The 16,326-nt window shown below is 42.6% G+C and overlaps 1 protein-coding gene across 1 annotated transcript in view; it reads left to right on the plus strand.

Annotated features, from left to right (window-relative positions):
* The first annotated feature begins 1,957 nt into the window (after positions 1-1,957).
* The window catches only part of plppr2a (phospholipid phosphatase related 2a), a 54,933-nt gene continuing 40,564 nt past the window's right edge, over positions 1,958-16,326 (plus strand). The window contains exons 1-2 of the mRNA XM_062439025.1: positions 1,958-1,996; positions 6,624-6,746. Of these exons, the coding sequence (XP_062295009.1) occupies positions 6,678-6,746 (69 nt within the window). The 5' untranslated portion in view covers positions 1,958-1,996; positions 6,624-6,677. The remainder of the gene's footprint in view (positions 1,997-6,623; positions 6,747-16,326) is intronic.

Here is a 16,326-nt window from a genome sequence, read left to right on the forward strand (position 1 = left end):
ATTATCATTCATAAAACGTACTGTAAGTCGGATAACAGGCCAGAAACTGGGTGCACATGAGAAAGGGCAAGTGGCTGGTAATGTTTCTGAAGTAATGCCATATTAATGAAGAGAGTGGGCAAGGCAGACGCCGACAGACACACCCAAGGTTGACCTCTTGATTCATTTAACACCTCTGGGTCTCCGAGCTGCGGGAGTCCACCTATTCTGCTAATGTGCATCGTAAAAGAGGATAGTAGAGCCTATTAGTGTTGAAGCAGCGTCTGATCAAAGCTTCCTGGAAAAAGATGTTCGGATCTTACCTTGTATTTTAAACGAGGCACAGTTTGCTTTGATGTTATTTTTCATCCAAGTATGTGTGTGTGCGTGCGTGCTTTGGATATATCCGTCTGGACCACAGTTGGTGGACTGACCGACAGATTGACGCTGCTGTCCCTAAAAGCTGCTACCATGGCTAAACAGCTTTCATCCAGTGTAAATGCAGTGCAGCTTCCCTCATCCTCTGCCACCGCTCCCATTGGCAGTCGTCTCCACTCTCTGCCACCGTCAGTATTGCATCGCCTCGACCCTCTACAGAGAAATAGAGCGCCATAAATGCCATAGTTTTTAATAGCAGGGTGTGTCCTCAGCAGATTCACAGTATGAGGTGATGTATTGTTTTAATAGCTTATTCTGCTTCCTCTGCATCTCACAATGTGATATCCAGAGATGTTTTGGCACTCTCAGCTTTATCTACTCCCTGCATAACTTCAAACTTTCACTCACCTCTCTCACACACACACACACACACACACACACACACACACACACACACACACACACACTTACTTACACACACACACACACACACACACACTTACTTACAGACACACACACACACACACACACACACACACACACAGACACACACACACACACACACACACACACACACACACACACACACACACATACTGTTCAGCCAGTCTAGCCACCCTCTCTTTCTCTTACCAGCTCTGACCTGTGATGTTACATGTGCTCCAGGAACACTAGATCAATAGCAGCTTATCATTAACCCACATCCAGATTGTGCTGAGCTTGAGGCAGCCGTATAAACACACACACACAAATACACACAAACACACGTGCAACCTCCTTTTTTCCCCCCCCTCCTTCACTACCATCCTTTCAATCTGCAGCATCCCTCCTTCTCTCCTCTAATGTTTGGGTCAGGTTCACGTCCTCTACATCTCCTCACACCATTCTCACATCGAGAGGGGAAGGGCAAGAGGTGAAAGATGGGATGAAAGGAGGGAGGGAGGGATGGATGGATGGATGGATGCGGGGAGATAAGGGGTGAGGTGGACAGAGGGAGAAAAGGGGACGGATAGAGAGGGAAAACAAGCCTTGAATACAAATGAGCTGACACACATAATGCATGCCCCCCCCCATTCCCTTCTCTCTCTCTCTCTCTCTCTCTCTCTCATCTCTCGTCTCTCTCTCTCTCTCTCTCTCTCTCTCTCTCGATCACCGTCTCACACACACACACACCCTCTCTCACACACATGTTCTCTCTCTCCCTCTCTCTCAACATCCTCTGCAGCCGCATCGGACCGGGCGCTGCACTGGAGGTAATTTCAGCCACTTAATTTATTAGTCAGCGCCGGTTGTTGGGAACAAGCTAATTAAAAGGAGGGCGAGTGTGTGCGGAGGGTGCGAGTGTGCGTGCGTGTGTGTGTGTGAGTGTGTGTGTGTGCATGTGTGGAGGAGACAGAGACGCCGCTGCTGCTGCTGCTGCCTCTGCTGCTGCCGTCTCTTCATCTAGCTGTCTGAGAAGCTGTGGACCAGGAGGAGAGAGAGAGAAAGAAGAAGAGGAGGAGGAGGAGAAGAAGAAGAGAGGACAGACAGCTGGGTGGAAGGAGATTTTCACACCACTTAACCATCATCCTATCTGACATGGCCACCGCATAGAATCTGGTGCCACGGCAACCGCCAGCTCTGAGACGAGGTATCCGAGGTGAGGAGGGAGGGGGAGAGGGGGGTGGGGGGTGGGGGGGGCAGTGAACGGATGGACGAATGGCAGGTTTTTTTCCCCCTTTTCTCCTCAGGGTGCCACAGCTGCGGGAAGTCGGCTTTTAGCATTTTCTGTTCTTTTTTTAAGTCCATGTTTGTGGCGTGGAGTCTTTGAGTGTCTGTAGAGGTGTGTGTGTATGCGTGTGTGTGTGTGTGTGTGTGTGTGGTGGTGGGGGTTCAGTATTTTTCTGTGGTTTTTCTGCTCTTTCTCGCGGTGGTATTCCCCAAACAGAAGCCCCTAATTATCCAGCACTGGGTAAATCCTATTACCATTCTTACTCTCCTCCTTTACTTTGTTCTATTAATAGTAGGGAGGGATTGCCGTACAGTCAGAAGAGTGGGATGTTTGCTGTTTTGCTTGTTTGTGAATCAACTTTAGGTGTGTGTTTGATCGTATGGAAAGTACAGTTAGGAGAGAAAAAAAGGAGATTCTGAATCAGCGGGGGGGGGGGGGGGGGGGGGTGTCTGTGTTAAAAGAGCACACACACACGCTCACACACAAACACAAAACAAAGCGACAACATAGTTTGAGGGATTCGAGGCTTCGCTCAGATCGACGGCGACGGCACTGAACTGCAGGTAAACGCTCACCCAAAAAAAAAAAAAAAACGATTTTGCAGTCACACTCTTGGAATATTTAGGTTATGGTGAATTTCTTTCTCTGCATGTAGCACACAGAAAGAGGAGAGCGGCTGACTGACAGTTGGCATTTTAACGCTGCATTGCTGTTGCACCTTCTCTCTGCTGCTGCTGCTGCATTGATTTCTGCATAAAATTGATGTGATGGTGAACACTACACAAGAGCACTGTTTGGCAAAGGGAGGAATAACTGTAAAAAACAAGCATGAGACAGATTGTTGTGCCCAATTAGATGAGTGTGTCTGCGCTCACATGCACAGGCAGGCAGGCAGGCGTGTGTGTTTGTGTGTACTGTATGTCCTGGGGCAGGGTGGTGGACTGCAGAGGCAGGGAGAGAGAGGACATATGGCTGCCCTGGTCTCTTTGCTTAGACTGGAGTCTTAGGAGAGGCAAGAGGAGGATACCAATGTCCTGCTCTCCAGCATGTGTGTGTGTGTGTGTGTGTGTGTGTGTGTGTGTGTGTGTGTGTGTGTGTGTGTGTGTGTGTGTGATGGTGCTAAATCAACTTTCCCCTCTGCAGCCTCCTTTTTTTTCTTCCTCCTCTCATCTCCACCATTTTGATTTCAGTTCTCACGTGTTTTTATTCTGTACTGTGTTATTGTTGCTTAACCTTTCGAGTCGTGTGTCTCCTATCTTTCCTCAACCCCAAAGTGTGTGTGTGTGTGTGTGTGTATGTATCCATACGTCTCTGCCTCTGTTGACAGGTTGGCTTGATCTTCCTCTGATTGATAGATGGATTATCAGATTAGAGCCCTTTTCACTCAGCTCGCTCTAATCAGATCAAAACCAGCTGAACTGCTTCTTTCCTTCCTTCTTTCCACTTATACACACACACATACACACACACATATGCACAGAAGATCAGTGCAGCTTAAAGGGGCACTCTAGTGATTTGGTATTGCACTTCCATTAAATGAGGAGACACGATAAACGCAGATTTAAAAAAAAAAAAAAGATAGATCAAAATCGACACAGCAGAGGCCAAATCCTGACTTTAAGTGTGTTGTAAAGGTCAAGCTCCAAAAAACTACAATTCCCATGATGCAACTTAATATTGTCCTCCTTCCTGCTTATTAAACGTCTTATTTCAAGCTTAAATTTCACTCAATCCTTGGAAAGCTCCTTCACACATGATTTTCACAGGCTGACTAATCCCCAAAAAGAGCACGCTGAACTCGATGTGTAAAATTAGCGGAGCGCCCCTTTAAATGCCTCTGACCTCACACGAGATCGGCGACGTCAGCGTCAGTTTCTGTGTCACGCGTGCTGAGCAGCCCACAGACTTCCTCCCGCTAATTAAGCAGCGAACACGTCACCCGAATTCAGCAATGAGAGAAAGTTTCCGAGAAAATTAGCAGCTGCGCTTTTCGCCAAAAACGTGCACATGTGGGCGGGGCGAGGGGGGGGTATGGGGGGGATCTAAAATCTGAGCACAAGCCCGAGGGGTGCAACAAACTTTATCATTTCATCCCCCCATTCTTTTGGTGAAATCCTCCCTGGCTCGGTGTCCCACTTAGCAGCTATTAATCATCAAAAGCTTCTCCGCCTCATCTCTGGCCACCCCGAGTGTTTTTTTTTCTCTCTATCCCTCTCCTGAATACAGTTTCTTCATCAGGAGATCTACCACCACCAGCTCGCAACTCATGCGTGCACCATCTCAGCCGGTGGCCCAAAACTGTAGGAGGGGGGGGATTCTCTTTGTGCTTTTCCTCTCCGCCAAGGCAACGAAACTCAGAGTAACACTTCCCACCGGCCTCTGGTGGAGAGGAAGCAGGAACGATCCCTCCGTCTGTCGCTCTTGTTTTTTGTCTCTCTCTCTCTCTCACTGTTGGTTTCTGTTACCTGGGGCTTCTGGTTGTTCACCCTGGCATCCACTTTTTTTTGACAAGTCCCACACACAAACACGCAGCTGTGCACATTCACGCACACATACAGAGTCCAAACAACCCTCTCTAAAAGCAGTCTTGGTTGGCACATTGTGTTGTTCCGAGGGCTGCTAAGAGCTTGGCTTCATGCCTTATTCATCCCTCAGGCCTATTCTTTCCACCAGTGTAGAAGGAATTAGGAAGAAGAAAGCTCTCCAGCACATAACACCACTCACCAACTTGAATAGAGGTCAACCTGACAACTCCTGGGAAACAAAAAGAAATTTATTTCTTCCTTTTCCCCTCCTCTTCCCTCTCCTCTCCTCTGTGACATTTTATTCAGTCAATATGTGATGGTTCCTTTCAGACCTGTCCAGCCTGACAGCAGGTGATTCAGAGTCATTGTCAAGCCTCTGAAAAGAAAGTTTGTGATCTATGTTCAGTGATGTCAAAAACTCTGAACACTTAATCTCAGCTCTGAGTCTTTTTGCAAAGACATCTGGCTGTACACGCTTGTGCCACCAGTTCACTGTGAGGTGTGTTCACTCGTGTTCTCCATAGTACAGCGTTGGAGTCCTTGTCCTTTGTCTCTGTGTATATAAATGATGACTTTTCTGTGTGTGTTTTGCATTGTGGCAAAAGTTTAGATTGTTCATCGTCTAAACACAGACGTTTAATCTGAGGGAACATTGTAATGCCAAAACAATAGTACTGATACTATAACATCATATTTTGCAGGGGTGCTTCCTCACAGACTACCTTCTTTCATCACAAGCTAGAAAAGCTATTAAAAAATCAGCCTACTTACTAGCAACAGTTCACACTAGCATGACAGGTTGTAGCTGTCAGTCTACCATTGTGGATGGCTAGTGCTAGCATGTTCTTCATTAACTAGCATATGGTAAATGGTAAATGGACTGTACTTATATAGCGCTTTTCTAGTCTTTTTGACCACTCAAAGCACTTTTACACTACAGGTCACATTCACCCATTCACACACACATTCATGCTCTAATGGCAGGGGCTACCATGCAGGGTTTAGTATCTTTCCCATATCAACAGTTCACTTTTCAGCTGCTGAGCTTCGCCGACTTACTCCGCAAACGACCTTCAGTACTTTCTGTTGGGACCAGGCACTATTTCAGTTTCAATTTCAATTTCAAACCTTTATTTAAACTCGAAGAATCATTGAGGTCGCCCTCATTTACAATGATGTCGAGTTACAAACACGTTGAAAATGAAGACAAAAAAAAGAAAAGACAGAACGAAAAAAAGAAGTCAGTTGTAAACAATTCGCTTGACATGTGAAGGGTGAATTGATATTGTTAGTTAACACTTCACATCAAGAGAATTGACATGTGAAGTGTTAACTAAGATAAGATAATACTTTATTAGTCTCACAATGGGGAAATTTACAGGATTAGTGGATAGCAAAAATAGAAAGAACATCAATAACAAAATAAGTAAAACAAGCAATATGAACAATAGGAAATCAAAAATAGTAAAAGTATGTTGTAATATTGGTGTTAATGAACGATAATATACCTGAGTGTGATAATGATATTGCATGATGATATGTAATAATGATATTGTTGTGTTTGGTTTACTGGGAGCAGTGGTGATTGTACTGTAATGTAATGTAACAGTTATATGATGTAATAATTTACATATAACAGTTTATGCCATATTTAATAATGTTTCAGTATGTGTTGAGACGCTGTTAAGATGTTAAATTTTTCAGTTCTTACATATTGGGACACTGTACAGTAGTTTGTAAAATGCACATAGCCCAGAGTGCAAAGGAATGAGTTTACTTTTAGTACAAGTATTAAATATTCATGCATGTAGCATACATAAATACAAAGGTATTACAGAAACAACAACGTCCTGCATTCAATGAAAAAAGAACAGCAGCGTGATTGTGCAGAAAAGAAAGAAAGGTCATCAAGTAAAAAGCTCCAGATGAATCCAAAGATCATTTGCTCTGATTGGATTCCACTTAATGTCACACTCAGGACTTGACCTCAGGTTGGCCGGTGGATTAACCTACGATGCTCTTTCCTTCAGGTTAAGGAGACAGAGAGCTGGACAGAGGGACTTTCGAAGAAAACGGAGAAAGGGATGGCTACGGAGGACAAGCCGAGTGTGAAGAGCAGCAGCTCCATCGTCCCCTGCTTCCTGTTTGTGGAGGTAAGGAACACGCCTCGGATACTGCGTGTGTTAATAACCCTTACACACTCTTCAGGCTTAACTTCGACCCATTTTTAACATTTCCCAGCATTAAAAACACCCCAAAAACATTTTTCTCTTATCCTGAAATTCGACGACTTCTCCTAATGTGACAGAAAATATTTTAATTTTAAAAAAAGAAGAAATATTTCAACTTTTTTTTAATAACATTAGCGTGCAGCCGATACTCATTTTTGTCTGACCCATATTTATTCACATTTAGTACGCTTCATTGAACTCATTATGATCTCCTGTGTTAGTGTGATTGTGTTTGTTCTCCATTGACAAAAAGCATAACAAACTAAAGAATAAACTCTCTCTGCTCTCTGAAAGCTTCATTAAGGATTAATCAACCAATTTATGAGATATTCATGAATGATTTGTTGCACAGAAATTTGATACAGAGACTAATTATGATGAGATATTGAATGTGGATAGTATGCAAGGGTTAAGAAAACTACCAAATGTCACATTTTTTCTAGCTTTCAAACCCTTTTGTAGCTCTGAGATTTTGACTCTAACTGCCCAGCTTGATACTCTTTTCCTCTCCTCTATATCTCTACAATCTTAAGCCTCGGCAGTAAATATTTCAGGCTCGACAGTAGAGTTTGGGACAGCTCTCTGCTCGCTGTGACACTTTCCCTGGTGTTCTGGCACCAGGGGCAAAAAAAAAGAAAAGGCGGCTCTGTTGTTTAAGCTTTTCCCGGTGTATATTTTCCGGACTGCATGATTCATGGAGGTGCTTGTGCATGTCACAGCGCAGACGGAGCACATTTCACAGCACTTGTACTGTGATGATTTGAAGCCGCCGCTCCATAAAGATCACGCCAAAAGGTTATATCGTCGTCGTGATGGGGCCGAGAACGTTCACAGCGACCAAACACAAACAGAAAAGCGTTCTCTCTACATTGATTGCGAAAACAGTCAGACAGATGACTCGGAGGCCAGCGCAGCCTTCACCAAATCGTAACTGAGGTGGAGAAAAAAAACCACGCGCTGGTGAGGTAATCAGACTGTCTGTAATCTAATTAGACAAACGGAGCATCGCCAGAAGCTCACTGGCTGCAAGTAACCCGACCGTCAAGCTTTCGAGCCGGAGCGCCCCAACACGTTCAAAAGCATTGTTCTGTAACAGATTCAGATCAGAGATGTTGTTTGTGTTGCATCATCGCACTGCAGGTGCATTATGCAGATGTTACGTCAGGCTGGATTTACATGTTGAGATTCACTTTAGTACTGCGTCGAGTTAAGATCTCTTACAATGTTGTCACACTTTACTAAAGCTCAGAGCATCACGCTAACACACAGGAGCTCAGTGTGTGTGTTGGAGGGTGAAACACAGGATGTATAGCCACCTGGCATGAAAGCTACAAAGCATTTTCTCACTTGCAGAAGTAATTAAAAAGCTAGAGCTAGTCCACTGTCTATAAGTTATCATGTTTCTCTCTCTCTCTGGGGGAGCTTCTTGCAGCTGCTGAGAGGCTTTTGATATGTTTTTGCATCCACTGGGAGCACCATCTCACAACTTTCTTATCTACATGTTCAGCCTCAGCTTCTCTGAACCAGTTATTCTTTCTTCGGAAGCAGAATAGTGAAAATTAAACATGATAACATAGTCAAAAATTGTATTTATATGACTGGACATACAATACAAACAAGACATACACACATAAAGTAATACTCAACAAAAGCACAAAAAATATAACAAATCTGGGAGAAGGTGGGTTGGCATCAATAAATACGATACATCAATACATATCCCTTTTTTCCCCAACAAAAGATCCTTAAAAAACTATACAATTACACATAATCCGGTAAGGAGTTCAAATATGACCTTATTGTATCCTGCATAGCCTCCAGGTCTGGATCAAAGTGCCTCAGTGTAGCAGCTGCTCTTTCCATCCCTATTAAGTCAATAAACTCCTCCAGCCAACTACACAAACTGAAGCAGTTTGGAGATCTTATCTTCCAGTTCATAACAATTCTACATTTATAGTCAAAATGAACTGTGTAAAAGATATACAAACTTGAAACACATCTGACAATGTGTGTGCAAAGCAAACTGTATTTTACTGTATGCACATTCCATTTTTTTCATATGATCCCTTTGATCGATAAGTGATTATAACATAAAACTGTCTAAATTTCGGGTCAAGAAATCTGCTTTACTCTTCAAAGTCACTTAACAAGTAGAGTAGAGGTTTCTGGCACAGCTTCACCTCCTTCCAAGGTGTATGGAGAAGGAAACAAGTCTAAAAAAAAAAGTTAAAGCTCCAGCAACACTTGTAGTATGGAACAATTTTGTTGATAGACCAGTGCGTTTCGACTTGAGGCCTTCATCAGGGTCATCATAAAGCATATTACTAGCAGTATCAGCCAATGGGGTATCTACCAAGATTGGTTGGGTATATGGTGATGTGACTTCAGGCCAATCATTATCCCAGACAGGCAGGGAGGAGAGAGGAGTATCCGATAAACGACACTAAGGGGGTGATACTGAAGTTAATACTGAAGTGGCTACAATCTAAACTGTGCCTTGTCATATTTAGCTTACAAGTATACTGAGGTGTGTGTGTGTGTGTGTGTGTGTGTGTGTGTGTGTGTGTGTGTGTGTGTGTGTGTGTGTGTGTGTGTGTGTGTGTGTGTGTGTGTGTGTGTGTGTGTGTGTGTGTGTGTGTGTGTGTGTGTGTGTGTGTGTGTGTGTGTGTGTGTGTGTGTGTGTGTGTGTGTGTGTGTGTGTGAGTCGCCCTTTACCTGAACACCTCAGCAAGCCCTCCCTCTTCCCCTCCTCTACTGTACCTGTGTGTCTACCTGGCTCCCAAAGGAGAGACCCAGGGTACAATACTTACACTAATCTGGCCCGCCCATATGAGCCTGCCTGTGAGAACACTGGTCCCCCTGGTTATAATACACTGTAAAAGCTCTCCATTAGGCCACTCCACCATATGCCTCCCACACATCAGCTCTCAGCCCCTCAGGTCTCAGTCGATTCCCTCGCTAACTCTGCATCTGTGTGTGTGTGTGTGACACAGAGAGAGAGCTGGAGAGTATTTCTATCTATTTGTACTGATATGGAGAAGTCTAGTAAGCAATCAGGGCCAGAGAAAATAGGCCAGCAGCTGTCACCTGTAAGGGTGGGCAGAGAAAAAAGTTCTTATAGAGATGACAACATGAATGTGTGCATTTAGGACAGAGCCGCCAGTTTAATCCATGTGCATATATTGTTGTAATCAATATAGATGCATATATTGAGTGGAATTATTGATTACCAGTGAAAGATTTAAACCCTGTATGATACAATGGAGATAGTTCAATATTATGAGGCATCAGCCAGTTTCATGGCTGTACTGCTAAATGCACAGACTATACCATTAGGGGACATTTGCACTAACTTTTCCACCCCAGTTAGTCCTTGCACAGCATATATACAGTTTACAATGATAATGTGCCAGTTTTACAACTCAACTCAGTCTCTATGTTTATCAGTGTGTATGCCAAAATGTTACAAGAGCTGTAATAATACATTGATTTATGCTTTTCTTTATCCTATATGATCCTCTTGCCTGTGGGAAGTTATCACAGCAGATTTTTCATTATTTTCTAACATTTTAATGGATAATGACAGTAATCATTAGTTTCAGTCCAAAATGTAACGCTATGGAGTACGTTTTTGCTGAGGTTGCATGAGTGTCCAATGATGAGCTGGACAGAGCAGAGTCCTTCACTGTTACCGTTTTGTGAACCTGCACCCGCCCATATTCACTGTGATTAAAACCACACCCGACCTGTTATCCGACAGCATCACTAATTAAATTCTGTACCTGACCCGACCTGTTTTAAATAGAACCAAAACCCGACCGAATACATTGGATACTAAAAAATCTCCACTTGCTTTTTCTCAACTCCGTACATGTCCGACCGATTACACAGTCAGGTCATTTTGACCAGTTTCATCAAAATGTGCGGGTCACCCATCAAGACTCTGGGACAGAGCTGGTTAGCTTAAACTCTACTAGCATCCAGGACCGGCTTCACACGGTGAAAATGTACTACACAGTGGATGTTCCAGTTATGAACAGGGTTTTAGTTAATGAAACCTGTAACCAAACAAACTAATGCTGTTAGTTAATGATATGCTCCTTGGCCTCCTTAGGTGTATTGCTCACTTATAGTGTACTTCTGATAGTAAGCTAGTTAGGTGCACATGGTAATGATTTCAGCTCCTGTTAGAGTACACACTGTTTATTCCAATTCTTACACTTTCTCTCTCGTTTTAGCTTTTTGGAAATACTAATACATGCCTGACATGTGTTGCTCTAACTGCAGCCCCATGCACACCACTTCAACATGGGGAGAAATCCAAAGCATGACTCACTCTTTGGAAGAAGGATCGATTGATTTTTCTTCAAAGGCTGATTTTGTTTGACGTGATACATTAAAATGTAGAAACAACAAAGTAAGAACAGTCACGCCACAGTTTTCTGCCCTTACTGTCAACAGGCCAAACACATTTTAATGCCAGGTGGAAACAGGCCTGGGACATTATTCTATATTTAGAAATTACTACAGCAGATATAACTAGACTCTGATGAAAGTTGTGAATGCCGGGCACTGAGTCACAGAATGAACTGGGCTTGGAGGAGCTGATCTCATTACTGATGCTGTTGCTAAGCAGACAGAAACATGAGAGTTTTCTCTCTGTTTTTTTTAGTGTAATTTCCATTCTGGCACAGAATTGTTGCAGAACAATGTTTTTGGATCTGTAATGTGCTTTTAAAAGAGGCCTTCACATTAGAATGATGCTGTTGCTCTCTTACACAGCCTTAGTTTCATTCATTTTCTTGCTGTACATTATGACCCGACCTGCAATCAAGACACCTTATGTAGAAATCAGTATTACATTTTATCAGATAATTGAAAATACAAAGTTTTGTGTATCAAGAGTGAGAAAAAAAGAGGTTTGGGTTCTGAGTCAATGATGTGGATCAAGAGAGAAAATCATTACAAACTGAAGAGGTGAAAACGGTAAAGTGAAAATGGCAGATTTTGGGCGCCGAGGCTGAGAGGGCAGTGTGAAGTACAGGCAGGCAACCGTATGGCAGAAATGATGAAATGATGTATTTTGCAGAGGTGCTCTCCATTAAGCCACCGCTACACACCACTACACACTTCTGCACTCATCCAACCATCCGTCCTCACGGAAACACCATTAGATACGTCGCCATTCTGTCACTGGCCCAACACACACACCAACACACACACTAACGCAGCCGTAAATCACACCCCCAGTGGCAATTCAGACAAATCCACGTCACTTGCAGAATGCTACCTGCACATCTTTTACTCCAAATTCAAACCCCGGAGCTTCTTGCTGTGAATCGACAGTGCTTACCACTGAGCCACTCTGCTGCCTTAAACAAGATTACATTATTGACTGTGAGGTGCTTTAGTGGTTAGTGCTGTCAACACTCCAGCCAGAAGGATTCAGGTGTGATTCCTGGGCCTCTCTGCACCAGGAATGTATCCAAATACAAATCCATTATTTGGAAATGATGCAGTCTGAACATACGCTAACAGAGTCTGGATGTTTGCTTTGATCCCACCACAAAATGTGATATTCAGTCTTTACAGTGGTAGGCCTGTCATAATAATTAATATATATAATGATAATATAATAATATTATCATTATATCATCCAACAGAAGTAGTTATCATAACAAGCCTAAACAGTGGCTGGACCTCTTATATCCATTGAGGATACATTACCATAAATCTGTTTAGAAATCATAGAAAAAAACATGTATAACTGCAGCTATGGGTTCATAACGTAAATAATAAATAATGGATTCATTTAGAAAACAATTTAACAGATATTTTTTGCGAGTGTGAAGGATAGCCAGTCTATCACTGATAAGATACACCTTATCCCAGTACATGCTGGCTCAGGTTCTGTTCCATGTGACCCAGAAAAAAAACTGCAAAACAAAAATTAAAAAGTAATAAGATGAAGATGATTAACAGCCAGTAACATGCTGAGTAACCGCATCTCTCGCTGCAGTGCTCGATCTGCTCAGTGAACCATACAGAGTAATGTCAGTGAACTATTCATAAGTTAATATTAAAGAACTGGGCTTGTGACCACAGGGTGGTCCGGAGTAAACTGGAAAAATATGCGTGAGTAGCTGCTCACTGACCAATAATAGAAGCTACAAACACATGGATACACACAGGATAGATTAAAGTAAAGAGCAGAGCTGATTCATCCTCAGCCGGTGATGAGGAGAGGTGTGCTCCTCCACACCCTCAGCATTTAATGTGTTAGTGTGTGTGAGAGAGATGTGACAGTGATCCACACCAAGCCAGAAGGACCCGCTCTTTTATTTAGCCCCACACCTCATCAGCAGTTACCATGGAAACCAATCAGCCAGACTCATTCTCCATCTCTACTCGCTTTCTTCTGAGTCCCTTTCATCCTCGCTGCCCTAATCACAAGTCACAACCTTTTCTATCAGTGCTACCCATTCAGCCATCTTTGCTCCGCGTGTCTCCTCCATCCCCTTCGTTTTGCTGTTGTCGTTTCCCTTTTTTTTTTACCCTCCCGATCCCCTGCCGGCGCTCATCTTTTGATTTAGACTTTGGGAAGACCTCACCCGCTTATTCACAGCTGCACAGATATCAACATCGCCCTTCGTTCATTTCCGATTAATCCTGTTTTACTGCGTACAGATCCACATCAGCATCTCCCCTTCTCGTCTAATTCAATCCCGTAAAGACTGATGATACAATAAGATGAATTCTTGAGCACATTTTCCCCCTCATACCTTTTTTATTTGCACATTGTAGATATTTTTCTGTTTGCTGTTTGGACAGATCAATTTTTTTCTCCTCGTTCCCTAAAAAAGACAATGGTACTCGGCCATCTGGGGACACACAAGTGGATCCAGACTTTGCAGTTTAAAAGTAATTTCTGTTTAAAGCTCTACTGTGTGCTTCAGTGAAGAGTTGTAATGAAGAATGCAGCTTTATATTGTGAAGAGCCTCTGATTAGGCACTTATCCAGACCAGTGGAGAGGCAAACTTAAAGTGCCATTCCACTACTGTAAATACTTTTTACCGCCTTCCTCACAGCTCTACACGTAGGCTGCTGCCACCGTCATGTGATAGACTGTGAGCAGTTCAATTTGACCTTTTGACCTGTATTAAAACATTGTCGCACCATTAACACTGTAGCTTTGCCCCACGGCCTTTTCGTACCAGCTATGATTTTAGGACATTGGCTATTTGTGTCAGTATTGGTTTGAAATGTGTTGATTTTATGAGATCATAATCTCTGTACACATATTGGGGGATTGGGGAGGGTGTCTGGAAAGGTAGAGATGGTAGTGTGACTTTTTTTTTGGTGAGAAGGAGAGGTCCTTTTAATTTTTTGTCATCCTGGATTTATATTTGATTTCAGTCATCCCTTATGTGATTTATCACAAGACAGATTTATAACAGACAGTTAGCAGAGCATTTAGCATCTAAAGAGCCAGAAATATCCCGCAGTAGTTGGTAGAAATGAAAGACAGAGCTAAACAAGTGTGAATATTGGACTTGCATTCGCCAGGCAGACAGAAACACAACTCTAAATGAATGATAATGGTGCTCCACAACTGTTTGATGTGTGAATAAGCAGCTGCTTGCTAACAGGTTTGACATATCATCAAATATCAAAGGTGTTGATATGTCAGTGTTGTTTGAGTTTTGTTTCTGCTGCCCCCAAGTGGCCAAAAGATCATTTTATACCCCAAATAACAATCATTATTTGTCCAATGTAGAAAGAAGAAAAAAAAAGGAAGAAAAGTCTGTAAGACAAATACAAAATGGGGTCTGGGAGGTGCACAGTGCCAGTTCCTCTTAAATGGAACCTTTGTTAGTTTTTTCTTAGTAAAAGGAGGCTGTAAAAACAAATATTCATAATGCTGAGGAGGGACTTGCTTTTTTACGTAATGAAATATAAGATTCAACCCCCCTCCCCTTCTAATCATTTTCATACAGTCCCTTATTCAATAGGGGGACACTATAGGACCCAGGCACAATCATGTTGAGTGTGTCAGCTTCATTCCTGCTCCTGTTCACATGCAGGCCAAACGAATTCTGTGATATAATTAGGATTATTTCATTATTAGGATAACGTAGGGGTGTAAATGCACGTTGAGGTATTTGATTTTTATGTAAATATTGAATTTGCTAGAGTCTGCCAACAATTTATAGTTTCTTTTGTAAATGGTCAGAACAGTCCAGGAGTATTGGCAGTGGTAAGGTATGAGAAGTGTGCGGTGTTCAGCTCTTAGGCAAAGTGCTGGTTGTCATTTACTTTACACTTTTCATTTAACCATGTGTAGTTCTTGTGTTTTAGTAGATTGAGTACAGCACTAATTTACAGCTTAATCTTTTTTTTAGTGTTGGGGCTGCTGTTGGCCTCCAGTCAGAGGAGCAGCTGGTGCAGTGGAGGCTCACCTGTTGATTTGCGGGGAAATCATTAAAGGTTTGCTGTGGCACTAGTAGTTAGATATTTTTCTGTTAGAGCTTTTTTCTTGTGTGTAGTTTTGCTTATCCACTGCCAGCATTGGTATCAAAGCCTTGGCATGTGTCACACTTCGATACAATTTAGAACGTGGGCCTGAATAGAGTCTTTTAAACGCTTTACAATGAGGTGAGGCAGCTGGTTAGATGCCTTTGGGTTTTTAACAGCATTATCTGATGAGCTAAAAGCTGTCTCTAAATCTTCTGTGTCACAGATCAGTTATCATATACTCTCAATTAGGTTAGTGTGGGTGTGATTCATTTCCACTGCCATCATCTAAATTAAACCAGATATGAGCAGCCAACATCTTAATCCTCCACTCTGTTCCCCCTGAGGTCTACATTTTCTAAGCATAAGATAAAGTGGCCATTAATCTTATGAGCAGGAACACTGGATTTAGCAGGAAACTGTGGACAAATGGTAAAAATCTATGTCTGGACTTAGTGTTTTACGTGCTGCAGTACCATTTTTTATAATGTTTTGGGCACACAGTGTAAACCAGTTCCCCTCTGGGATAAGTTAATCTTTGTGCTGTCTCCATTTGTCAGATAATAAGATAAGAGAGCACAGATGCGGAGACAAATTGGTGAAATGTCTCCACCAGAGGGCACTGCTGTAGCATAGCTGAAACTCCCTCACAAGATAACAGTAATGAGTCCTTCTGTTTACAGCTTGTTTTGAGCTTTTCAGTGTTTCACGTTGTTTTGAGCCTGATTTATCAATGAGAATTTGATATAACCATCAGTAAGTATTTTTCAGTGCTCGCTTTTCTCACTTAATTCACTTGGACAGTTCGAAGAAAAAAAAGTATTGTTTGTCTTGTGTGTGTTTGTGTGCACGTACACACAAAAACACATCAGTCTCAGCAGCATTATTAAGTATTATTATGTATGAATGTGTGAATGTGATCATGGCGTTCCTACAAAAGAGAGGCTGCCTCTCAGTGAAACTTCCCTGAATAAATGAAGGTAAAAA

This window comes from Scomber scombrus, chromosome 18, assembly GCF_963691925.1.
Source record: "Scomber scombrus chromosome 18, fScoSco1.1, whole genome shotgun sequence".
Taxonomy (NCBI): domain Eukaryota; kingdom Metazoa; phylum Chordata; class Actinopteri; order Scombriformes; family Scombridae; genus Scomber; species Scomber scombrus.